General features: G+C 54.1%; 1 protein-coding gene across 1 annotated transcript in view; it reads right to left on the bottom strand.

The window, feature by feature from the left end:
- The window catches only part of GRIK3 (glutamate ionotropic receptor kainate type subunit 3), a gene marked incomplete at both ends in the record, with an annotated part of 233,303 nt that overhangs the window by 47,834 nt on the left and 159,399 nt on the right, over positions 1-26,070 (bottom strand). The window contains 5 exons of the mRNA XM_082832622.1: positions 3,192-3,299; positions 8,799-8,942; positions 9,674-9,847; positions 20,796-20,849; positions 23,211-23,392. Coding sequence (XP_082688748.1) covers positions 3,192-3,299; positions 8,799-8,942; positions 9,674-9,847; positions 20,796-20,849; positions 23,211-23,392 — 662 coding nt within the window. The remainder of the gene's footprint in view (positions 1-3,191; positions 3,300-8,798; positions 8,943-9,673; positions 9,848-20,795; positions 20,850-23,210; positions 23,393-26,070) is intronic.

Below are 26,070 nucleotides of genomic sequence, written 5' to 3'. Positions count from 1 at the left end.
GAGTAGCGTCATCGCTAATGTGTTTCGAGCCAACATTTCTGGCAACCCTGCTGCCTCCCTCCTTCCCAGAGGAAAACCCCAAGGTGTTCAGTCTCCTGAGTTCTGCCACCTCCCCATTTGCTAGCAAACCCGCCACAGCTGGAAGGGAAAATGCAGAGGGAGAAAATGAACATAAGGACGGCCCAGGGAGCACAGCGGAAGCCAGCCTGGGATGGAGCAGACGCCACGAGGAAGTCAGTTAGGGTTAGGGCCAGGTCCTGCCCTGGGACAGAGTCACCCTGAGCCTGGGGGGCCTCCCGCCTCCTGGGGAAGACCTGGGCACCCAGCTGCTCACTGGGTCTCAGCGTGTGCCAGCTCTGGGGCCAGATGCCCTCCAAAGCCCAGGACAGGGCCCGGGGCGAGGGAGATGTTTCCTAGGCATCTGTGGAAGGACAACGAGGTGTGTCACGTGCACGAAGGCAGGCGTAGCAGGACGCTGGTCTTTGCAGCTATTTGGGGGCAGAATAGAGTAGAAAACCCTCACTGGGGGCACTGGATGCCACTCGCTTAGAAGGCAGCTTGCTTTGTGGTTTCACACCTAATGGTGGCAGACACTCTGGCCGAGGTGGCATAACCTCTGTCCCCATGGTGCCCTTGTGGATACGAGGCCTGGGGCTGGAGGGAAGCAAGGGAAAATCAAGTTTACAAGTCGTTCTAAAGACCTGGGCCTATTGAAGATCCTCTGGGACCCAACTCTGCCCAGCTCTGCGTCCATCGCAGTTCCTCTCTCTCAAGGAAGGTTCTGGCCTGCCCATTCTGTCCTTGTCCCAGTTGGGGTGGGGTACTCAGGAAACTTAATCAATTAAACAGGGAGGTCGAATGCAAACATCCCATTAAGAGAGCTATGCATAGCAGAGAGACATGTAATTATGCTTGCGTAATTCTGCCTTAATCCCCCCAAAGCCACCGGCTGGAGCTGGCTGGATCAGTTATGACCCGGCTCAGCAAACAGAAGTGATGAGAGGCAGAGCAGCTGTGTTTGGGGGCTCAGCACCCTCTCTGGGCGGCATCTCTGTCTATGCAGACCCCGCCCCCAGAGCCAAGAGGAGAGCAGACAAGCAGACAGCGTCAAAGAGGCTCTTCTCTCAAGGGGGCTGAGCTCGGAGCCCAGCCCAGCACGAGGGACCCTAGCGGCGGGCCTGGGTGCAGGAGGCGCTCAACAGACAGCTGGCTGGCGGCCAAGTGACCAGCAGGAGCTCTCACCCCAGCAAGCATCTACTGAGCTCCAACTGCAGGACCTGCTGGACACCAGGTGCCGTGGGATTGCGAGAACAGTTAAGACTGAGGAGGACCCAGGCTTCAGAGGCTCTCCGCCCTCAATCTGGCCACCTGTGTCTAGGTATAGTAAAGAGTTTTTCTCGAGTAGTAGCTGATTTGTGTTGTTGCTGGAGGGCTGGCGGGAGCTGCGGGTAGGCTCAGATGGCAAGAGTGCTCTGATGGGCAACTACTGATGCCTGCCACAGGTGCAGGAGTGGGAGGTGGTGGCATACCTGCCATCTAATTGCCATCCTTAGAATTTTAGGCTATCCCCAGAGATGGAGAGCTGAGACAGCGACTGAGACAGACTGAGTGACAACTATTGCAGTAGTCCTGCCAGAGGAGGAAGGGGGCTCCCTAGCACTGCAGGAGTTTAAATTGGAGCTGGCAGAGTGCTTGATAAGCTATAGTTTGAATAGGGTTGGACCAACGGGCCGCGATCATCTTAGGAGCAGAGGGCACAGCGCCTGTCCTTAGGGGACTGATGCTGTATGTGGCTGAAAGAGTTGCAGAAGAGTGGTTGCCCTGGCCACCCGGCCCCAGCACAGTGGCCCCATGAGTCTGTGGGAAACTCAGGATTGAATGAAGTCACCTCGGCCACAAAGTGCAACACAGGCAGAGCCAGGTCCATGACTGTGGGAATGAACCAAGGAAACAGGCTACTCGTGCAACTGGGGAGCTCGCAAGGGCAAAGGCCTGGAGGTGCAGGAGGGAGTGGGTATGACTGGGCCATGGGGAACGTTTGTGGGTGGGGCAGTGGAGACTAGGCCTGGAGAGGCAACCGGGGCGTTTCCTCGAGAGCCTTCAAGGCCGGGTGAGGGACTGATACTGAATGCTTTGGCACTGGGGAGCCATGCTCAGTCCCAGGGCAGGATAGATCTTCATCTGTGTGTACACTCAGGATGGCTGGAGGGCCCGGGAGTGGAGGTGGGAAGCCAGGTTGGGGTGTTAAAATAATCCAAGGAAGAGGCCCGGACCAGAGAGGGCAGAGGAGGAGAGTAGAGGAATCAAGGGTTCCTGAAGGATCAGGGGTGGCCGCTTCACTTCTGGCCTCTTTGCATTTTAGACACCCCCCTCTCCCAGGGTTGGAGAGGTGCCCTGGTGGCTCCCAGAGACCAGCCTGCTGTGGGAGAGGGTGTGGCTGAGCCCCTAGCTCCGAGGTCCCAGGGGATGCTGAGAATCAGGGGCTAATGTGAAATTCCCTTCTCAGGTCAGCAACCTGGCTTTGTCAGAATATGCTGAAGGTTCCCAGGGATCAGAATCGGCCCCATTACAAACATTTCTATGGCAACCAGATGGGAGGCCCAGCCCGTGGGCTTGCTTTCTGCACTGAAATTCCCCGGAATCACAGAGGCCTTCCAAGCGTACAGTGGGGAGTTCAGAATCCACCTGCTCCAACCTCTCTCCAAGAGTAAGAATCACCTCCAGGCCCCCAGACGAGCAATCGCTTTGTTCAGTCTTTGCTTAAATGTCTCCAGTGACAGTGAGCTCATTACTCCCCATGCAGGCATCCCCTGGTCATTAGAAAGTTTCTCTCACCTAAGGACACGTCTGTCCCTCTGCCCCATGACAGCCCTGCAGGGACTTAGTCCGTCTGCCCCTTGAGCCTCTCATCTCCTTTCCAGGGTAAGCATCTCTGATGGCCCTTGCCCACAGGGTGATGCTTTGGGTATCTGCCGTGGACAGGCCACTGGGTTCTGCACCCCTCCAGTCTGAGAAGGCCTTCATGTTCTCTGATGGGCCAAGGCACTGGCCACACCGGGTCATGTTGAGTCCCAAGGGGGCAGATGGACTGGGTCTTGCCCCCTCGCTCTGGGTCTCTGCCTGGGGTCTGGTTAGGGGATTTAAAGAGCCTCTGCTTGTTGGCCTGCCCTCCCACTCCTGAGCCCACACACCTTCTCTAGGCCATCTTCCTTCAGGCTGATGATGTCCAGATCGAAATCCATCCGTAAGCCACTGGTTTTGTTGAAAACAATCCTTCCCGTTAATCCTTCCCATTGAGCCTGCCGGAGGGGAGAGGGCAGAGCAGCAATTCCTCGGGCTCATAAATCATCATTCGGTACAACTGTACAATGCTTCATTTTAATTACTCCTTGCACTGATACTGTTCCCCCAAGACCATGATTAATTAATAATCACCTCCATCATTGCTAGGGCTGTGGTACGAGCCAGCAATTTCCATAAATTCTATTATGCTCTTCAGCCAGCTTTACACTCGCACCTTCTCATGTACAACACCGATCATAGATGCGCTCAGATGAGCCCCCGCCTTGAAGCCACGAGAAGGGGGAGTCCATGTTGGGTCCCCAGAGACGGGCAAGGAGGCAGGCAGGCAGGCCGCGGCAGGTGAGACCTGCCGAGGGGCAGAAAGCCAAGGGGCCAAGCCAGCTCTGGCTGCAGGACCAAACACTTGGGAGTAGCCCCCAGAGAGCCGGGGGTGACAGAGAAGGTCTCTCACCCCTGCCCCTGCTCCACCCATGCCCTGGTTAAGAACTGGGGTCAGAATACAGGGTCCAACCCCAGTTGGACCTGGGATTTCATTTCACCTCGCTGCCTCAGTTTCCTCATCTCTAAAATGGAACTAATAATATTACCCATCTTACCAAAACGCTATGAGGGCGAAATGAGTTAAGTCCCTTGAAAAATGGAGAACAGTGCCTGGTACAACCTAAGACCTGAATGAATGGTACTTTTGCTACTTTTTCTTACCTTTAGCATCAATAACACAGAGAGAGGCAGGCAGAGGTTCAGAGAAGGTACAGGACCCAAACTAAGAAGGGCTCCATCTTCTAAAGCAGGGGTTGGCAAACTATGGGTCAAAGCCCAAATGGGCCCATTGCCTGTTTTTTTTTTTCAGTATGCGGGCCTCTCACTGTTGTGGCCTCTCCCGTTGCGGAGCACAGGCGCCGGACGCGCAGGCTCAGTGGCCATGGCTCACGGGCCCAGCCGCTCCGCGGCATGTGGGATCTTCCCGGATCGGGGCACAAACCCGCATCCCCTGCATCGGCAGGCGGACTCTCAACCACTGAGCCACCAGGGAAGCCCCATTGCCTGTTTCTGTAAACAGTTTATGAGATCACAGTCACGCCCATAGGGTTTACCTATTGTCTTTGACGGCTTTTGAGCTGCAACTTTGCAGTTGAAAAGTTGCAATAGAGACTGGTCTGCAAAGTCCAAAATATTTACTACCTGACCCTTTTTATAGAAAAAGCTTGCCGACTCCCCTTCTAGGTAACACCTTGCCTGCAGGCCCATAGCGTTAGTGATACGAGGGGCTTCACACGGCTCGCCTCATGAAGCCTCCACAGCAGCCTCGGCGCGTGGGCCCCGTGGGTTCCTCACCCCACTGGGGTCATGAACCTTGCAGATTCTGGAGAGGGCTCCAGAGCCGCTCCATGGCTGGAGGTTCCCCTTGCACTCACAATATGACCCACAAGGTCACGGGTTCCCAGATCCCTGGAGGCCTATCTATAGATTCCACATTAAAACCCACGGGAGGGCTTCCCTGTGGCGCAGTGGTTGAGAGTCCACCTGCCGATGCAGGGGACACGGGTTCGTGCCCCGGTCCGGGAAGATCCCACATGCCGCGGAGCGGCTAGGCCCCTGAGCCATGGCCGCTGAGCCTGTGCGTCCGGAGCCTGTGCTCCGCAGCGGGAGAGGCCGCAGCAGTGAGAGGCCCATGTACGGCCGAGCACTCGGGCAGCTGTCCGGCACTGTCAAGTCTTGTGTATTAGCGTGTGGACAGGCATGTGTTATATTAGCTCAGGCGGAGGGGCACGCCTAGGAGGGTTCCGGGACGCTGGAAATCAAAAGGGGATGGAAGGAGTGCTTTGCACAAAGCATCCAACCTCTCTGAGCTTCGGGAAGAGGAAAATGACCTATTTCACGGGTGGTAACAAAAGTGCATAAAGGGCTTAGCACAGTGCCTGGCATATACAACCCCGGCTATTATTTTTCCTTAGTCAGCCTCCTTCCATAGGGCTTCCGTGGATTAGGGCTGGCCCTTGGCTGGAGGGGGAGGGATGGTCACTTGGGCCATGGCCTGAGGCCTCAGGAGAAACCCTATCACAGAAGGCTCATCCGTGATTAGCTTCCCTGCAGGAGCTCATCCACTTCACATCACAGTCCTGCAAGGTGGGTGTCATGATTGCCCCCATTTTACAGTCATGGCCACTGAGGCTCGAAGAGGGACTGAGCTCTGTGGGTCCCAAGTAATGGTGGTGCCGGGCAGATTCTCACTGTGCTCAGTGGAGCTGAAGAGCTGGGGTCATCATGCCCAAGTTGACTGGGGAGAGTTTATGAAGCCCAGGGAGCTGGAGATTGGGGTTGGGGACGGAGATTTAAAGATGCATCTGACTCAGAGAGCAGATTGGTGGTTACCAGTGGGGAAGGGGGTTGGGGCATGGGCACACAGGGCGGAGGGGTCAACTGTATGGTGATGGATGGTAACTAGACCTTCAGCAGTGATCGCTTTGTAATGTATACAGATGTGGAACTATAACGTTGTACACCTGAAACTTACATAATGTTATACATTATTTTACTTCAATTAAAAAAATGCATTGGTGACGGTGAAGGCCACCGTTTATGACTTCACAGGGAGGCTCAGCTTCCTTGAGGCTCGCTCCCCAGCCCCTCTGCCTTCCCCCTCCTCTGCCTGGGGCCCCTCCCCCCTTGGGCTACCTCTCAGCCCCCAGGGAAATCACAGCAGGTGCCTTCAAACCTGCACTGGAGGGAAGCCTTCCTCCCTGTCAGCTACAGAGGAATTAAATGTCAGCAGGTGCGTGGCCTGTCTGTGGGCAGTCGGGCAGGGGCAGGGCCAGGGCAGGGAGCCGCTGGCAGCTCCTCCCCGTGACATTTCCCAGCCCTCCCGCCCCTTCCAGCTGCCACGCAGGACTTGCTAAATGAAAGACGCTTCACACGCTCTGAACTCCGGCCTGGTATTTTCCAGCTCCTCTCGGAAATGCCAAGTCTTTAAAATGATTTACTGTCACGCAGGCAGAAGGGGAGACAGGCAACTTGGGAATGGTCTGAGGGAAGACGGTGTACCGGGCTCAGGCAGGGTACCTGGGTCCCGGGGGTGGCCAGCTGTAGGGCCATGAGGGAGCCCCGCAGCTGCTCTGGGCCTCGGTCTCCACTTCCCTAAAATGGACTGGAGATGAAGTTGTTTGGGAAAGGACTCTGTGAAGAAGAGTGAGTGGTAAGGGCTGTTCACTGGGCCGGGGCCAGGAAACAGGAGGACCAGGTATGCCAGTGTGGGCCGGTCGGTGCCGGGGCCGGGTGGGGGGGTGGTGGAGAAGGAGGCTACCCTTTCTGTGGCACGACAGTGACTCATCTGCTCCCTTTAGGGCTTCAGGACTGAGCCTCGAGTGCTGCGGGGGGCAAGGGTGAATGCATAGGGGACGTCCCTGAAGCTCTGGGGCCTGGAGATCCTCTTTAGCTGGAAACCCACCAGGAGCAAGAGGCCAGAGTGACGACAGTCGTGATGATAGAAATAATAGTCAGAGCAGCCAATCAGCTTGGCACTTGCTTTGTGCCAGGCGCTGCCCTAAGTGCTTCACACACCACAACTCACTTACACCTACAACAGACCTGGTATTATCTCCATTGTACAGGAGGACCTGCAGCACAGAGAGGTTCAGTAGCTTATCTAAAGCCACACAGCTAAAAAGTAGTTCAGCTTCAAAGACACTTACGTCTGGCTCCTAAGGGTCCTAGGGCTGTGGGCTCCGTCATTGAGAAACCCATGCCAACCTCTAGCGACTGGGTTGGAGCCTGCCGAGGAAGGAGGCTCACGGGGCTGGAAATCAGGCTTTCGAGTTCCCAGAGAACAAGCCGGTGATTGCCCAGGCCAGCCAGGCCTCGCTCAGGGCGTCGGACAACCAGACTTCCTCCGCAGTTCTGAGGGGTAGGATGAGAAGGGACTCTCATGGTCCTCTTCTACCATAACATCTGATACTGGAGCCCCTTCTAGGGCTGAGGGGACTGGTGCCAAGGATAGAAGTGCTCCCTCATGATGACTACTAGCTGGTGTTTGCCAGGTGAGGCAACTAACAGTCGGGAATGTCCAGGAATTTATCTAAAGCCGCACAGCTGGTAAGAGGCAGAGAAAAGCCCAAAGGCAGTGCATCAGGCTTTAAAGCCGTATGCCTTTTAGTGTCTTTCTAAAACACAGGAGGTGTCACTGGCCTCGTCCCAAGCAGTCATGGTGAACTGGGACCTCCAGACAAGCTGCTCTGTCTGCTGAGTGGTGGGTTTCTTTGCTATTTACCCTCACTGTGTTGCCTTCCTTTGCATATGGGATTACGTTCATTAATGGGATGACTTGATGGACGTCTCCCTAGGCGGTGAGCTCTGTCCGTGCAGGGACCCGTCTGTTTTAGCCCCATTGGATCCCCAGCGCATGGCTCAGTGCCGGCCACCCAGCAGACCTGCACAAATAGGTAGTGAATAAATGAATGAACTCTCAAAGCAGACTGCTTCGTTCCTGGTCCATCGTGATGGCTGCAAAGAGGTGGTCTATATGGAGCCCTCCTAGAGGGCTTCCCCTAACTGCACTTGTTGTTGCCCTGGACAGGTCACTCCCTCTGACCCAGAGTAACCCTGCCTAGATCTCGGCCCGCTGAGCCTTCCTCACCTACCATTACTGGGACCTGACTCTGCCTAGCCTTGGGCTACATGCTTCGCACATAGCTTTTCACCCTGTTTTTTCAACAATGCTTTGCGGCAGGAACTCTTACTATACCCATTTTACAGTTGAGGAAACTGAGGATCAAAGAGCTCATCATCTCACCCAAAGTCACGCAGCTTGTTGTGATGGAGCCAAGGTACAAGCCCAGGCCCGAGCAGCCCCATCTGTAAAATGTGAACAATAAACTCCGCCATCCGTAAGGAGAACAGTGATGGAGAGTCTGAAACTAAACTCTGGCACTGTGTATTTCCATGGTCATCCTCTCAGCAGCAGGACAGGTTCTGCTCTCTGGTTCCTTTGAATCAGCTCCATGGATGGGACTTCTTCATGGTTGCCATGGTGCCAGGAGAGCCGGGTCCCAGCAGGGACCCTGGCTGGGAAGTTGGCCGATGGGCCTCCTCTGCCCTCGGGACTAAGCACTGTCCACATGGTGCCTCATTTCGTCTTCACAGCATCCCCATGAGGCAGCCAAGGCTCAGCAAGTTTCCCTAGATTGCCTGAGGTCACACAGCTGGAGGCAAAGACCCTCATCTGTTGTCATTTAAAGCCCACTCTTTGTCCTGCTGACAACGCCGACCGCCCACTGAACACGTACTATATGCCAAAGACTCAGCCCCTTAGTCATCCTCTTAGACTGGTCCCTACTGAGCCCATCTTCACCCTAGGAAACAGGCTCAGGTGTGAGGCGACTGGCCCAAGTTCACGTGGATTGGAGACCAGTGCTGTCTGACTCCCAAACTTGGGTCCTCGACTGCTCTGCGGCCCCCAGGAGGTGGCCCTGGCGCCGTCCTGGTGAGTGGGGGGCACTCACCTCCTTGATGAAGTTCATGAAGCGGCCGCCAAAGCGCCACGCCTTGTGCCGATGGCACTGCAGGGAGTTCACGGTCATCTGGGGCGCCCGCTGGTAGCACACGGACACGATGTGGACGGCGTCGTACAGTAAGGCCGCGTCAGTCTGGAGGGGAGGCCCAGGGTTGCCTGAGAGTAGCTCGGGCCCGAGAGTCCTCAGCCCACCCTGCCCTGTCTCCCTTCTCCTCCCCGACCAGAGGCAAGGGGGTCCTGGTGAGGGAAAGGCCCTGAGACCCTGGAGGCGACCGTGTCCCTGCTCCGAGTGGGAAGCCAAGCTCGGATTGCCTCTGCAGCTCTGCAGACACCGGACTCCCTCCCTCTGCAGCTCAGACCTTCTCTGCCAGGCCCCGCCACCCCGTGCCGTTGTCCCTGCTATCGCCTGCCCCTACGCACACTTCAGCTTTCCGGCCTCCCCAGCCTCCTGCCAGCCAAAACTGAAAGTCCCCCGTGCCCAGCACCCACTAGTCCTTATTCCTACTCTCTGTAACCACCTGTTTCCGTGCCTGCACTCCCACACTTGGGGTGGGACTCTGTCTGATTCCTTTGTGTCCCTGGCCCCTGGCCCAAGGTCTGGCAGATACAGGGCAGGTCTTAAGAAGGAAAGTAGTGGGAGGGAAAAAAGAAACAGGGAAGAAGGAGAGAAGGAAGGGAGGAGGAGAGGGAGGAGGGAGGGAGGGAGGGAGGGAGGAAGGGAGGAAGGAAGGAAGGAAGGAAGGAAGGGAGGAAGGAAGGAAAAGGAATGGAAAGAGGGAGGGAGGAACAGAGGGGCGGAGGAAGGAATGATGGGAAGGAGGGAGGGAGGGGAGCCCCCAGGTCTGGCCCTCCCGGCCGCAGTACCATCATCACTCCATCCAACAGGCCAGACTCTGCCCGGGGAGCCGCCTGCAGCCGCTCCATGGACCACTTCTCCACGATGGCCGAGACATGGGGGTTGTCCACGTTGAGGATCCGGAATCCCGTCAGGTTCACCCCTGAGTAGCGGTAGGGCTCCAGGTCTAATGCATAAAGATCCTTGACAGAGAGAGTTTCAGTAAACAAAGGTGCGGCCTGGCTGTGAGTTCCAGCCTCACCTCCCACACTCCCTACTGGGGCCCCAGAGCAGCCACAGCTCCCTGCAGAGCCCTGTGGAGGTGAGGCTCAGCAGTGAGGATGGAGCACCCATGGGAGCACTGTGCTTGGAGTCCACTTGAGCGTGGAGGAGTCCAGCCAGCCTGCCTGGTGGCTGACCCCACTTACTCTGCTGGACCTCAGACACACTGCTCAGCCTGTTTCTTCATCTACAAAATGGGGATCATGCCTCCTCTTTAGGCCCCAGTGAAGCAGTAGACATCAAATGCCCAGCCTGGAACAGCAAAGGAGCTTGATAATGGTCATGACCGTCATCCTCTGATGGGGGACGTCCGCTTTGGGAAGACAAAGGGCATTGCGTCTGGGCATCTCCAAGTTACCCAGAGGGAGGGTGAAGGGAGGATTTTATCCCCCCAGAGAAGGTATTTTAAAACAGTCTCTTCTGAAAACAAACTTAGGGTTACCAAAGGGAAAGGTGAGGGAGGGATAAATGAGGAGTTTGGGATTAACAGATACACACTACTGTATATAAAACAGATAAACGACAAGGACCTACTGTATAGCACAGGGAACTATATTCAACATCTTGTAATAACCTACAATGGAAAAGAATCTGAAAAAGAATAGATACATAGATATACACGCATAACTGAATCACTTTGCTGCACACCTTATACAACACTGTCAATCAACTACACTTGGATAAAAGAATTAAATTAAAATAGTCTCTTCTGCCTGAGACTGAAGGAGTATAGCTGTCCTCTTCTCTACCCTTGCCCCACACCATCAGCCAGGCCCCCTCACCCCCTGCCTCCTAGGAGCAGTCAGTCTGTCTGTCTGTGGGCCAGGTCATGTCCCGTCTGGTGCAATGGCCTAAAAGCCAGGAAGACAGGCCTTAAGGCACGGGGGCAGCCCAGCTTCAGCCCCTCCTGCCAGCTTTAGCTCTGGGGCACGGTGAGCTGGAGAGGGCAGGGGGCAAAGGGAAAGAGGGGGGTTGGCTGAAGAGGGAGGGGCCAGGTGCTAGGCGGAGAAGAGCTGGCACGAGGTGGGGGCTGGTGTGAGGAGCGGAGCAGAGCTCTGTCGTCTTAAGAAAAATTACCCAAACTTGGAGATAAGGCAGACGGAGAGCAGCGCATCCTTTCAATGTCACATGGAAGCATCGCTTACAGGCCCTCCCGGGATTGTGCAGTTCTCCGGGAGAATGCACCCGGGTTTGACTTCACTGTCGGCTACTGGTTAAAGGCCCAGATTCTGAGCTAATACGTAGATTTTTGCCCATAGAAAAGATAGTCCCCAAGGTGGTGGTTTTATTGTCCTGTAGAATATTAATCCATTTTTCTGTCTAACTTAGCCATCTTATCTTATGTTCCCCCTACACCAAATACCTATAAATACTCAATCCTTCAAATGCTCTTTGAGCCGGCGTTGTCATCCTACTGGTTCCTTTGTTCATGACTTGAATACCTTTCACACGTGTTCATTCTATATTTGCATAAGAGTCGTGTTATTTTTTTTTTTTGATGAACATAGGTCTTTATTACTATTGCTGGGTCATATGGTAATTGTGTGTTTAAAAAAATTTTTTTAAACATCTTTATTGGAGTATAATTGCTTTACAATGGTGTGTTAGTTTCTGTTTTACAACAAAGTGAATCAGTTATACATATACATATGTTCCCATATCTCTTCCCTCTTGCATCTCCCTCCCTCCCACCCTCCCTATCCCACCCCTCTAGGTGGTCACCGAGCTGATTTCCCTGTGCTATATGGCTGCTTCCCACTAGCTATCTATTTTACGTTTGGTAGTGTGTATATGTCCATGCCACTCTCTCACTTTGTCCCAGCTTACCCTTCCCCCTCCCCATATCCTCAAGCCCATTCTCTAGTAGGTCTGTGTCTTTATTCCCATCTTACCCCTAGGTTCTTCATGACTTTTTTTTTTTCCTTTCTTAGATTCCATATATATGTGTTAGCATACGGTATTTGTTTTCTCTTTCTGACTTACTTCACTCTGTATGACAGACTCTAGGTCCATGCACCTCACTACAAATAACTCGATTTCATTTCTTTTTATGGCTGAGTAATATTCCATTGTATATATGTGCCACATCTTCTTTATCCATGCATCTGTTGATGGACACTTAGGTTACTTTTTGAAACGTGTTATGTTGACAATCTAGATGGGCCTCATCCCACTAGTGGGGAAAGTGAGTCTTCAGGTCTGAGCTCCTCTTCATCCATTGTCTATTCTTTTGCACATTCCCCTCTCATCCAGCTGCCTTCCATGCTGCCCCCCACTGCCCGTCCTCTTTCCCGGGTCCCTCAACTCAGTCACTCCCTCCCATGCTGGGACAGAGTGGCCGGGGACAGTGTACTTGTCTCTCCATGGCTGCAGATGTCAGGAGTAACATCTGGCCCCATCACAGTCCCAGCTTCAGTTAAATCAATGATGGCTCATGGAAAGATAATGAGGGATAAAACCTGGAGCCCACAGAGCAGCTCTTTCACACCGTGCTGGCTTCCTCTGGTCTCTGAGATGTTCCTAATTCGTGCTGATCTCCTGCTGTTCCTCCTGTAACTCCAGCTGGCCTCCGTCTGGAATACACTCTGTTGGTTTCCTCTTTAAGGGTTTAGGGATTAGGGGAGAGGCTGAGAGCAGATCTGAGCCAAGCAAGAAAGTCTAGTCTCAGCCTTGCCCAAACAAATAGGGCCCTGATCCAAAGCCAGGATTTGGGATGGGGGAGGGGCTGGGCGGGAGTAGATGGAGGAGTCTCCATGGAATTGACCAGAGGGTGTCTCTGTGGCCCCAATCTCAGTGGGCAGTGGAGGGTGGGCAGTGTGCCCAGCCCCACGCAATGGAGTGTATCATCTGATCTTCACAATCCCCTATAAAGTAGGTATTTAATAGTATTCCCTTTTAAGAGAGGAGGAAACAGGGCCAGAGAGGTGAGGTGACTTGCCTAAGGTCATAGAGCTCACGAAGGCAGCGCGGAAACCGTTCCCAGGTCCATCTCAGTGGCTTGTAAGAGCTAAATGTCAGCACTTCTTGACTCTGCGATCAGTGATATTCATTGGTAGCTTGATATTGGCCATGGTGGGAGTATTTACACCATGAAAACTGGCAAGCACTATGTATCTGGGTTTTCCCCCTTTTTGGACAGCTGGTTGTACACGTTTACTAGTACACCGTGTCTGTCCTATTTAAAAATCCCCGTGCTTTATGTCCCCAGTGGTTGTCAGGCACAAGATATGCACCAGAATTGTTTTTGGAGCATTTTTTGGAAAGTATGGGCCATAGAGAATGTGGGGTGGGGCCTCAATCTGTGTTTTGAGAAGCCGCTAATCTAAGCTATTACTCCTAACTGGGAAACACACAGAGAGGGGTCTGGGCTTAGACGGGGAGACCTGTTCAATCAGAGGGAGAGGGGGGAAACACATTGGAAGGAGGCCTCTCTTCCCACAGCTCCTCCCTGAGAACAGCTCACTGGGCAGACCCAGGTGATGGTTATGAGCACAGACCATCAGGCCAGGCCATCTACTCTCCTTTCCTCAGTTGCCTCATCTGAAAAATGGGAATGATAATAGTACCTGCCATATAGGGTTGTCATGAGGAAGAAACGGGTTAATAGATGTACTTAGAACGTGTCTGGTGCATGGTAGACACCACGGAAGTGCTGACAAACATTCAGGTTCTGCCTTCTCTGGCAGCAGGTTGTGACAGCTATGGACTCAGCCCCCAGGGACATGACTGGGTTATTGGAAGAGAGGAGCAGACATGAGTTGCATCCTCCTGACTTACCTCTCTTGGCAAAATACAAAAACAATAGCAAGGAGCTAACACTTACTGAGCACCTATAAACCTCAGAACAGTTTCTATGTGCCTTAGGTGTATTAACTCGCTTCATTCCCATTTTCACCTCACAAGGAGGGTGTTATTATCACCCATTTTAGAGGAAGGAACTGAGTCACAGAGAGGTTAGGTCTTTTGCTCAAGGTTACACAGCTGGGGAGCAATGGCGTCAAACCCAGGCCACCAGCTCCCGAGCCCTCCCTCTGTCCTATGACCAGCCCTTGGTTCCCACCTCTGGATATCTCAGTCACCCACCACCACACAGCATTCAGAGGGGTCTTTCTGAAGAATAAACCCAACCCCGTCACTCCCCTGCTTGGCATATTTCAACGGCCCCTTCTTGCCTTTTCAGAAAAAAGCACAAATTCCTTAGTACACTTTGCAAGGCTCTCCACCCCTCTGGCCTCACTTTTCTTCCCACCCCCCTCTCATATTTGCCCCAGGAACACCAAACTGCTTTTGTCTCCCTTCCCCGTTCCTCGCTGGCCCCTGCCCCCATCATGCAGCTTCTCTAGGCCAGTGTCTTTGTGCGTGCTCTATCCCTGGGCTGGAATGCCTGTCTTCTCCATCCTCCTGGGGTGGGCTCACTCTGAGATTCAGCTTGTCACCTCTTTTGGGAAGCCTCCCTTGACTACTACTCTACTACTATCACACAATAGGGTGGGTCAAGGGCGCTTCTGCTCTTATCTTGGGACCTCTTTGCTTTCACCCCACTGATAACAACTGTCCATGTCTGCATCTGTGTCCCCTAGGAGACCCTGGGCTCCCATCACCCAAAGTGGAAAGAAGGGTCAGCCAGCTGGGTAGCTCTCTAGGGTACCTAAACAGCACTGGGAAGAGCCTGGAATGGAGAGGCCAGTGTTTTACATCCTCCTCTCAGGAGGAGATTTCTATGGGGCTACAAGTTAGGAGTGGTTTGGCAAATTGCCTGAGGTGGAGGATGAGCCCCTCAAGGGTACTGCTTTAGAGACAAGAGAGCTTCCCTAAACTGCCTTTGAAGGAGGTGGGTCTGGGGAGATGGAGGGATTTTGCTTTGTAGGGCGGTGAATGCAAGTTTGGGGCCAGAGCTGAACTGCTGGGGCCACAGAAGAGAAGCTGAGCTCTGCCTCCAGGGGGCGCCCTCCTCCCTCTACCTCTGCACGGGGCTCAGCCTCTTCTCCAATTCAGTGTTGACCTGATACCTAAGGCCTGAAAGATGCCCAACATAAGCCTGCCTAGAGCCTCCGTGACTCAGCTCACTTCCCTGAGGACTAAACACCAGCCGGACTCAGTGAGAAGGGCAGCATCTCTGGCTTCGGTGGGGACTCGGGTGCTGGCGACATCAGCCCTTCCGGTTTCCAGATGCAGCACTGAGTTGACTGACACTCACACAGTGGCTGTGGCCAATCACAGCCTGGGAGGGGGCACGATGGGGTGTCACTGTCAGAGTCACCTTCATCCCTGTCACCCTGAGCCTGTACTTAGCTGCAAAGTGTTGTAGGGCTTGTGGCACTGAGTACCACCATCCCTGTGACATGAGGGCAGCGATCATGTGGAGCTGGAAAAGAGGCCTCTTTGTCCGGCTCCAATTTTTTGTCCAAACTGCCCTGGGCTGAGACCCCATGTGCTGTACACAGTGAACTGTGCACAACCTTGCAGCTTGGCAAAAAGTTGCTGTTCTCCATGCCAAATGTTGACACATTGAATTCAGTATCAACGAGGGACCTTTTAGAAACATTCAGCATAACATAATAGACTAATTCATTAGTACCCCATGGGTCTGACTGGGTAGAAGCTGCAGCTCGGAAAACATCGCCTTAAGGAATGACAGATGAAAATATCTTTCCCATGATATAACTGTTATTGCCGAGAAGCGGCATTAATTGTGATTGCTTATCTATTAATTTATTATAATTCTCTTTTCACCTCCAGGCTTTTACCTACACATGACATGTACCAGGGGCTCAGCTGGGGCTGATTAACGCGGGGTTATCTGGGAATGGCTCAAAGCTGGCTGGAACAGATAATGGCAGCTGGGGTAATTAAAATGTCTTCTGCATGGGAGAAGCAAGTTTGGAGAATTTTTTAGACACAAAGAATTGGTGACGTGGGTCTCCTAAAGGGAAGGAGATAAATGCCAAATGCCACTGCCCTCCCACATACAGCCCGATTGACCAATGGGCACAGAGGGGCACAATCATGAGGTAGACTGTCAAGCCAACGGGGCTGGAAGGAGGAAACTGGAGCTGGAGCCGGAAGCAGGACACAGGGACCCAGGCGACATAGCTGATGCCCTGGCATATGGGGAGCTGCTGGGAGATACCCTGGTACCCGCTGCAGCCCAACCCCCCAACACACACACATATTCCACTGCATGAACTATTTGTATTGCAGGGACTGTGCCTCTCTGGAAGGATAGGCTCTTCCTGACCCTCAGAGAGGCATGGGGGGGAAGGGCAGTGGGCTGGAACAGAAGCCAGGAGCCAAGGCTTTTATCACTGATCTGCTGGGAGACTCCAGGTAGTTCACTCAACCTCTCTGGTCCCAGGTTTCCCCATCAATTAATGGGGAGCACAGACTGCCCTGTGAAGAGGAAAATCAGCGATGTGGAGAAAGGGCTTTGGAACCTGTGAAGTGTGGGTGCCGCTGAGATTTGTGGAGGCTCTGTTCCCCGCATTAGTGTCAATCACGTGATGCCTGGACCATCACAGCCTGTGGAATCCGAGCCGGAGCCAGACAGAGGAAGCCAGGCAACACTGCGTGCGGCTCTCGGCACAAGCTTCAGCAGAGGGCTTTGGAGCTGGACAGGTCCCGGCTCGTCAAAATCCTTGCTCTGCTCCTTTTTTTACGGAGTGACCTCTCTGAGCCTCAGTTTCTACTTTTCTGTAAAATTGGGAAAGTCATCCTCCCCTTGGAGAGTTGTTCAGAATGTTGGATGAGATGGGGTATACTGAGCGCATAAAATATATAAGCAGGAATTATTTAATTAATCAATTTGACTCTTACATAGTACTAAGTAACACTTTCCTTAGTGCTTTACTGATGTCAACATACTCACTTAATGCTCAGCATAAGAGTCCTATGAGATGGTACTGTTCTTGTGGCCGTTTTACAGATGGGGAATGAGGCAAAGTGACGTGAAGTAACTTGCCCAAGGAAGTGGAAGAATCTCGATTCTAACTCGGGCGGACTGGCGCCAGAGTCGGTGGACATCACTGTTGCTATGGTGAGGATGTTAATTTCACTGATTACTTTCTACTTTGTATTATATTCATTCATTCATTCATTCAGGCATTAATGAGCACCTACTGTATTCCAGGTGCTATTTGGGCACTGGAGATATAGAGGTAAACTGGGCACCGTCCTTGATCCTCATGTGCCCAAAGGAAGCTACCAGCTGGTGAGCTTTGTGTTGGATCCAGCTCTAGACACCCCGTCTCACCCAAGTGCCTAGCTTGGTACCTGGGACCTTGAGAGCATATGTATATGCCTGCTGGATAAGTGAGTATATGAATGACTGAATTAAGGAAATGTAAAAGTGAGGAAAGCAGGGACTTCCCTGGTGGTTCAGTGGTTAAGACTCTGTGCTTCCACTGCAAGGGCTACAGGTTCGATCCCTGGTTGGCAACTGAGATTCCACATGCTGCGCAGTGTGGCCAAAAAAAACAAAAATAAAAAAAACCCCATAAAAAAGTAGGGAAAGCAGACACTCTCTTGGGCTAGGATACTGCCCCAGGGTGCAAGGATACTGCCCTGCCCCTCCTTCCGAGAAGTCCAACCCTGACCTCACGCTGGCACTGGCATTAATGTGGAGAGCCACTGGCGTATGGGGGTGGTGCCTTCTCCAGAGTCTTGTCTAGAAGGTCAGGTCGGGCCTCAGGGCTGAGAGCTCCCTGAGGGGATACTCCCTCTGGCCTTGGAATGCGGGCACGAGCCAGGCAGAGATGCTTTTAATTGACTGTCCGGAGCTAAGACCGGAAGCAAAGCACAAAGAGGACTTAACCACAGGCCCCGTGTGGACACAGTGGACGAGGGGTCAATACTCGGGGTGGGTGAATGAGATCTGTGGATTTTGCTCCTGCCGCTTCTGAAGGGCGCTCCCAATGCCCCAGCCCTTCTGCTTGGTGGCCGTGACTTAGATTCTGTGAGCCCACTGTACTCTGCCCCCCACTGCCAGACCTCGGCTGACCAGGTCTGGCAGTGGTGACCTTGACCACAAGGAGTGGTCACCTCCCAAGGGGGGTTGCTACAGTCTGGCTGATGACTCAGCCCCTATCCTGGGGACATTTGAAAATGTGTGGATCGCATTTATTTATTTGTCACCAAGCCTGGAAATTAGTGAGCAGGGACAGGGATGCTAAACATTCTATAGTGGGCAGGACATTCCGGAAGGATTAAATGTCCAGCCTCAAACGCCTATATAGTGCCCTGTTGAGAAGCCATGGCTGGCGCTTGGTCAGTCCGAAATTTGACCTGGGGAAGGTGGGTAACACTCAGAGAAAGCGGTGGTGAGAAGCAGCAGAGGCAGAACGGATGGTCAGTTGGGGTGTGATGATCCCAGGGCAGCTGTGATGAGCTGAAGTTTCCAGGGAACAGAGACTGAGAGGACGGAGCTGAGGCCGAGGGCAGGGGGAGGGAGCAATGGGCAGAGAGAGGGAAACGGAAGAGGCTGGCTGAGTCTCAGGGCAGAGGGTTGGAACCATAATTCTCGTGATGTCCACAGTTGCTCTGGATCCAGAACCACTCTCCACATCTGCTCTTGTGGCCTGGTGGTTCATTCTTGAGTCTCTAGTGACTTGAAGTTACTTGAGTGAGCTCTGCTCCTTGAAACCAAAAGAGGCCAAATGAAGGATCTGAAGCCCAGAGGCATCACAAATGATTCCCATTTTAGAGGCAAGGAAACTGAGGCCCAGGGAAGCTAAGCAACCTGCCCACGTGCACAGTCCCTGGTGCTAAAGGGACTCTCAACCTTATCTATGCCTCCGAGGCCTGCTCTCCTGCCACTGAACTGGAAAGTAATGTGGAGGGGGGATGGGCAGGGTCTGCAGGGGGACCACCGCGGTCCCGGGAGGTCTGCCGGCTCCTCCCTTGTCTATTCCTGCATGGACGCCAGGGCTTTGTTACAGCCGCTCAGAGCGGTGAGGACTCAGAGAGGTGAGCCAGCGGGATGGAAGTGTGGGAAGAATGCACTGAGCTGGCACAGGGCTGGTGGGGACCTCTAAGGGCCCAGAGGTTGGACTCAGCACCCTAGGAGCCCAGGGCTGCCACGCCTGGAGACAGGGCCTCGGGGGCCTGGAATGTTCCCCACCCCACCTTCCCAGCCTTGCTCCTCTGCCCTGCTCCTAGCTCCATACGGAGGTGGAATATTGGGGATCTGATGACCTCATCCTCCAGCCTCCAATGACTTTCCCAGGGGAGAAGCTCGCTTGGGTGGATAGAAATCCAGAAGGGGCCAGGGCAGAAGGTACCTGGTCTCAGTCACCAGCTTCCAGCATCCCTTTCTCCCACCAAGGCTCCTGGCAGGTCTCCAGGTCTGGGCTCTGGATCAGAAGAGTGGGCAGGGTGGCCCCTGAGCTCTGCCATGGGCACAGGGTTGGGGGTGGAGAGAGGGTAACAAGCAGTTGTATGCTGGGAAATGCTTAATAACCAGCTCTCAGGGGATGGCGAGGAGGAACCTCTTATTTGTAGCATTTGCCAACTTCTGTGGTGTGAATACTCCCACCTTGGCCAATCTCAAGCTACTTGCATGATGTCACTGACTGAAAGTGGAGCCAGGAAGAGATGAACACAGCTGGCTCTGGCAATCAACCAGAGTGAGCCTTGAAGAGCTAACCTGCCTCCTGGCCTTTGCTTATGCTGTTCCTTCTATGTGGAATGCCCTTCCTCTCTCTCCTTGGTGAATTCCTATTGATCCTTCAAGGTCCAGTTCAAACATCTTCTTTCCTGTAAAGGCTGCCTGAAATTCCCCACCTTCCACCAGCTCTGTGGCACCCGGCGTCTCCTTCTGCTGTGCCCCGTGGCCATCTGATGTGATGGCTTGTGATGGCACAAGCCGGCCGAACGAGTTACACATAGAGATGCAGACTGGGCAGGATGGGAGCTCCTTGAGGGCAGGCCTCAGTGCCAGTCATCTTGAGATACTCAGCTGAATACAGGTGCTGGGTAAGGAATGTTAGCTGGGTGCTGGGTGAACGAAGGAACACAGCTAGAGGCCTGCAAGACTGCAGTGGCAAGTCTGACACAGATTTCGGGAGCTTGTTTCAGCCACAGGATGTTTAGTGATGCTGTCACTTGCCCCATATCTGGGCTGGGTAAAAGAGTCTACCCGGGGCCACAGTGACATCCAGGGCACCTGGCCCCAAGGCAGGGTGGCTGGGGGTTGGTGCCCCTTTGGCACAGGGATCTCTTTATTCTGCTGATCTCAGACCACAACTAATTACCCTAATGGGTTTAAATGGCCCTAAATGTTCTCAAGGTTTGGACAGGACCCATCTGGAGCCCGCAGGTGGGCTGGCCCCAGCTGATAGTGAGTGGGCAGACCTGAGCGTGGATGTCACAGGAATCCAAAGTGGCAACTCCCGTTGTTGCATGAGGCCTGAGGCCTGGGACCTGTGTGGGGGCGTGTGGGCTGGGGCCAAGGGTCATCGTCATAACAACAGCCCTTCACACGAGCAGGCACTGCTCTCAGCGCTTTAGTTCACGAACTCATTCAGTTCTCACAACAGTCCTAGGAGGTAGGAGCCATGATCATGCCCATTTTGCAGAGGGAGAAACTGAGGGAGGTTAAATTATCTCTGCGAGGTCCCACAGCCGGCAAGCAGAGGGGCTTGTGTTCACACTGGCAGGTTCTAGAGTCCCTGTCTTTAGTCACAACAAGATGTCACTTCTCAAAGTGGGCAGGCCACAAAGACAAATTTGTGCCCTTGCCTGGGGCCACACCTACAGCCTTAGGAAGCAAGTCCAGCCTGAATCTCCTCTAGCTGCTGCAACTGTCTCCCCCGGGCTGACCTTGTTCTGAGGGAGCCCCACCCCGACCCGTGCCAGGACTCGGAGGTACGTTACCAGGGTGGTGAAGATGAAGTGGTAGTACTCGGTCATCATGCCCATGGCCATGGCCTACGGGAGAGCAAAGTGTCAGCACCCTGCAGGGAACACCTGAGAAGCCCCTCCCCCTCTCCACCCTGGCAGGGGGGATGGGGAGTGGGAAGGGAGGGGGGAGAGAGCGGTGAGGACCCGGGGCAGCACAGGCTGGCGGTGGGTTGGGAGAGGCTGGTCGCTTGGAGCGGGGCACCCTCTGAGACAGGGAAAATGACTGGCTGGCAGACAGCAGTGGATTTCACACTGGAGCGTGCAGCAAAACCATGGGTGACACATTAAAATGCAGAATCTTAGGCCACACTCTCCAAATATTCCAAATTCTGCAGGGCCAGGTTTGCCTTTTTAGTAAGCATCGCTGGGCCTGCCACACTTGGAGAAATGCTGCTGGAATCCGCCCAACATCGCCTCCTCAAGTGCCCTGACTCTCCTCAGCTGAACTCACTGTCCTGGCTCCAGAAAGACGTCTGTGGGAGCTCGGCTCCCACCAGCCCAGCCAGGCCCGACGAGGAGGGTCTGTCCTCAGTCTGAGCCTCCCCCGGAAGGGCTGACACATCCCTGCTTCTTGGGTCCTGCTTGGCCACACAGCGGGCCACATGGCTGCTGTGAATTACTCTTCTACACCATCATGAAATCTAATGTATTTTATTAGAAGCCTATAATCTATAATACTAATGACCATCATGCGTTTTCTACAGAGTTCTTCAGAATGCGGGCCCACAAAGTGCTCCAGGAGGAGATGTCACTGGGTCAAATACACTTTGAAAATGCTTCACATTCCCTCCCGGTCTTGGAGGTTCACAGCCCGCATTCGCAGGTGAAAGGCTCAAGGAGTCCTCAGTATGCAGACGTGCTCACCTCGGTTTAGTTCAGGGTCAGGCTGAGCACAGAATCTTCATTTTCAATTCTAGGAGTTTTCATGTCAGCAAACTGGGGAGTGAATTCTGACTTTCTGGCTGGATGACCTCAGGCTCAATCCTTTCCCCCGGAGCCTCAGTTTCCCCATCTGAAACCGAGCACGATAATCGCCCCCACTTCCCAGAGTGGCAATAAATGAGGAGCTGTGTGTGTACCCGGCACCGAGTAACTCCTCAGTGAACCCAAGTTGGGATTGTCTTTATTACTCAGTTGCACATGCCTGGAAGAGGAGGGAGGCACTGGGCGCCGCTGGCCGGGACACTGAGGGTTAAGGGATTTCTGGGGAGCATGTACTTCCTCCACGCTGAGCGTAAAGGTTGCCGCATGCATGCTGACTGTGCCCCGGGCACTGGGATAAACGCTTTCCTCGCCTCATCTCACTGAATCCTCCAGAACAGGGCAGGGAGGGATCCTTCACTCCATCTACAGAGCAGGGGATGACTCCGGGGCCACTTGTTCTTGGATATATAACACCCATGGGCAGAAGCAGGATTCAAGCTCTCAGATGAGTTTTTAGCCCCTGTGTGAAGGGTCCTGGGGGTGGGACTTCCTCTGGGGGAAGACAGAGGCTGCCATTCAGCTTGGGCACCCCTTGCAGGGTGTGCGGGGCAGGCCTTGAACATATTCCTGGCCAGCTCAGCACCTCTCCCCCAGCATCCCTGTGACCCTTCCCTGTCACCAGCACCTCCCGGGGTCATGTGTCAAGGCCCCACAGAATGCCTCCTCCAATCACCAGGTTCACTTTCTGGGACCACATAATTGCCTTTTACACAAAGCACTGGTTCGAATCAGAGTGGTTTTGTTTTCGGCTGCGGCACCCTCGGAGGGGGGCTGTGAGCGATTTCGCTGTTTGTTTCTTAGGGGGCTGGCAGAGCTCGCCCTGGTTCCCAGCACGCCACCCTGGGCTGTGTCGGGAACGGAGGCACGGCCAAGGACCGAGAGCCATTCTCCTCCGCCGCCGTTGCTGCAGAGCTGAGCAGATGGTGCACAGAGCCTCGATAAACCTCCCAGGGATGGGAGAGTGACACCGAGTGCCACGGGCTGCAGGGAATCAGTGGCTGGAAGAGGAATGCTGGGGGCTGTTCCCGAGACCCCCAGGCCTCCCCGTGCTTCCCGCAGCGTTCTATTCCCTCTCCGCAGCCCCCGCCTCCCGCCTGCCCCGAGGTGGCGTGGAAACTAGCATTTGCTCAGCACCCTCCGTGCGCCAGGCCTGGCTGGGGCAGCTCAACCATCATCTCATCCCATCCTCACACCAACTCAGAGTGTCAAGACCACTGTGTCCGATTTGCTGCTGGTGAAACTGAGGCTCACAGAGGCAAAGTGACCACCCAAGGTCACACAGCCGGAAAGAGGCAGACTAGAGGTCGAACTTGGATCTGGTTGACATCATGGAAATGGGGGGGAGGGTGGGAGAAGCGGCAGGCAGATCCCAACCACCCCTCCCGCTGGCCGGTGCTCACGCACCTGCTTGAGGATCTGGGCGGCCATGGTGTGGCTGCAGTCGAAGATAATGCGAAATTCCCGGCCTCGCTTCATCTCCTTGAGCAGCGGGCGCGAGTCGTCAGAGTCAAGGGGGAGCTGGCGGATCTTCAGGCGGATGCTGTACCTTGATGGGGCCATGATGAGCTCCTGCAGTCGGATGAGCCCTGAGAGGTCCCGGGGCACAAAAGACACATGTGAGCCCACGTATACCTAGCTGCAGGTATCCACAGACTCGTGTGGCCACAGGTCTACAGACACACATGGACACTGACATGTGGCCCACGGAGATAAGTTCATGGACTCAGCCACGCATGTGCAGACCCAGGCACTAGCAGACTGCGGCACAGACACGTGCCCCCAGCTGTGCATGCTGGCTCATGCCCACAGGCATGTGTGCACATACAAACACATGCTTACATGCACACACAGGACATACACTTGGGCTGATGAGCACATGTGTACACAGGTAGGTAAAGGTGTGTACACACCTGTAGATTCAAAACCAGGCACGGACAGCTAGCGGATCCCCCCCGAGTCCACCCACCTGCACCTCTCTAACTCAGTCGGTGTAGCGACTCATGGAGCCTGAACCAGAGGCCCCCCACTCCTCCTCCCCCTGCCCCCTGCAACACTGTGAAGCATGGGACATAATCTTCCTAAACAGTCCCAGCAACCTGCTTCCAGGAGGCGGCCCAAGTGGCAGCTCCAGGCTCAGCTGTACCAACGGTTGGACCAGGTAAGGAAGGCCAGGTGGCATTTGTGCCCGGCCTCCACCCCCAAGGGCAGGCTACCCCCGAACACCTTAACCATTCTTCCGGGCTCAGTGCAGCCACCTCCTCCATGACGCCTGCCTCTACTGCTCTGCCCAGACAAGATCTCCCCACCCCACTCCCATCCTGCCCCCTCCCCCGAAACTCGGTGGCCTCGTCCTTCATCACTAGCCTCTTCTGGCCTCATCTCACTCTCCTGGTCCTGTCACAGACTCCTCAACATTAGGGACTGGGTCTCCACATGCCCTAGCACGGGGCCTGGTACTTCGGCTGTGCTCAACACAAATTTCCAGAATTGGATTGACTACTGTCTTTTTTTCCCCCCACACTGAAAAATCCTCCACCTTGGCATTTTGCAAAACCACTTAATCTGGGGACTTCCAGGGAAAACTGAATGTCACTTCTTGGAGACAAATGGCTCGCTTAGGTCTAATTAAGTTCATTTCCGTCCTTAGTACAAGGTCCATTCTTGCTGACTCCTCTCTGCTTAGCCTGGAAGCAAGCTTCCTTGCTGTTCTCTCTCGCCCTACCCACTGCAGGAAGAGCGGAGGAAGCACAGGCCCAGGGTCCCAAGCAGGCCATCCCCTCCCACCGGCCGGGCTGCCCGCCCATACTCAGGGCTCGGTGTCTGCATCCTGGCTGCACTGTCCACTCAGCCATGCTCTATTTCCCCGCGAACAGCACTCTGGTTTTCCTTTGGGGAACAACTCTTCCCCCATGCTCAGTCCATGTGACCCAAGAGTCCCCACTCCAGGGACACAGAATCTGGCCCCACTCCAGGGACACAGAATCTGGCCCCAGCCTGGTCAATCAGCACACGCATTGCTCTAGGCAAAGGTATGGGCTTAGCGATGGATGTGTGACACCAGCTGGTTCTATCAGATGACTCCCAGGAATTGTGCCAGAGCAACTGGTAAGAGACAACCCTCTTTCCGTTTAACTCCAAATGGGGAGGAAGCAAGTCTGGGGTCATCACTTAGAACCTGTAAAGGATTCCCACAGGGCAGAAGTCAGGAAACACAGAAAGAAAATAAGCCCTAAAGATACTCGTTTGCACCTCTAAAGCTAAAACTACTCCTGAACTTTCCAGTAAATGAAACCAACAAAATCCTCCCCCCACCCTTGCCTTTTTTTTTTTTTTTTTTCCTTTGCTTAAGCTAGTTTGCGATGGACTAAAGGGCGCAATCAGCTGTCGCAGTGCCCCCTATCCGGACAGAGTCCCCACACACAGACAGCCCACTTCCTGAGCCTTCCAACAAGAAGTCTGGATTTCCAAAGCCATCTCTGGTACATACACCTGGGTCTGTCCAGCCTCTCATTCCCACTCCTGAGGGCTGGACATCTGGAAAGCGAACCGACTGGTATCCATCACTCCACTCTGCTGGGGAGGACAGAGATATTTCTCTGGGACCTAAGTCTCCCAAAGAGCTCTCAAACAAGCTTCGCCATGGCTGTGGGCATCAGGAACCCCCAGCCTCCTAGAAGGTCTCAGATCCAGATGTGTGGGCTGGGAGAGGGCTCTGGAGCCCTGGAGTGGTCTGGACCAAACAGGGGCCCCAGTGCTTTCTAATACCAGACTTGCTGGGGGCAGGAAGAGGATATCAGGTGACCTTACAGAGGAAGGAGGGGTCACAAGCTCCCCCCAAACACACACACACACCCATCCTTACCCTCCCTCCTCAACTAATCCCAGAAGTTCTTACTTTGGCTGAATGATGCTGCCCGCTCACACTGGTTACCTTGCGAGGCCCTGAGTGCACGCTTTGTTCCTACTCGCTCAGTTTTCAGACCCAGGCACAGCATCAGTAGGCACATGGGCTTTGGGGACCCAGGACATGAGGACAGGGACAGTCTGGATGCTAGAGCAGAGGCCACCAGAGCTTTCTTGTCAGCCAAGTTCATTGCCCTGTGTAATACACAGTGACCCACCTTCTCCAGCAGCAAATGTCAGACCTCCTTCCCATCAGTGTATTCCCAAAGGAGACCAGAGGCTCGTCTTGGTCCACCCCAGCAGAGGACTAGGCTCTTTGTTTGCCTGAGATGAGCTCTCCTTCCTGGCTGCTTCCCTAATC

Source organism: Leucopleurus acutus (genome assembly GCF_964270905.1).
Source record: "Leucopleurus acutus genome assembly, chromosome: 2".
Lineage (NCBI taxonomy): Eukaryota > Metazoa > Chordata > Mammalia > Artiodactyla > Delphinidae > Leucopleurus > Leucopleurus acutus.
This window is presented reverse-complemented; position numbering and strand designations above follow the sequence as displayed.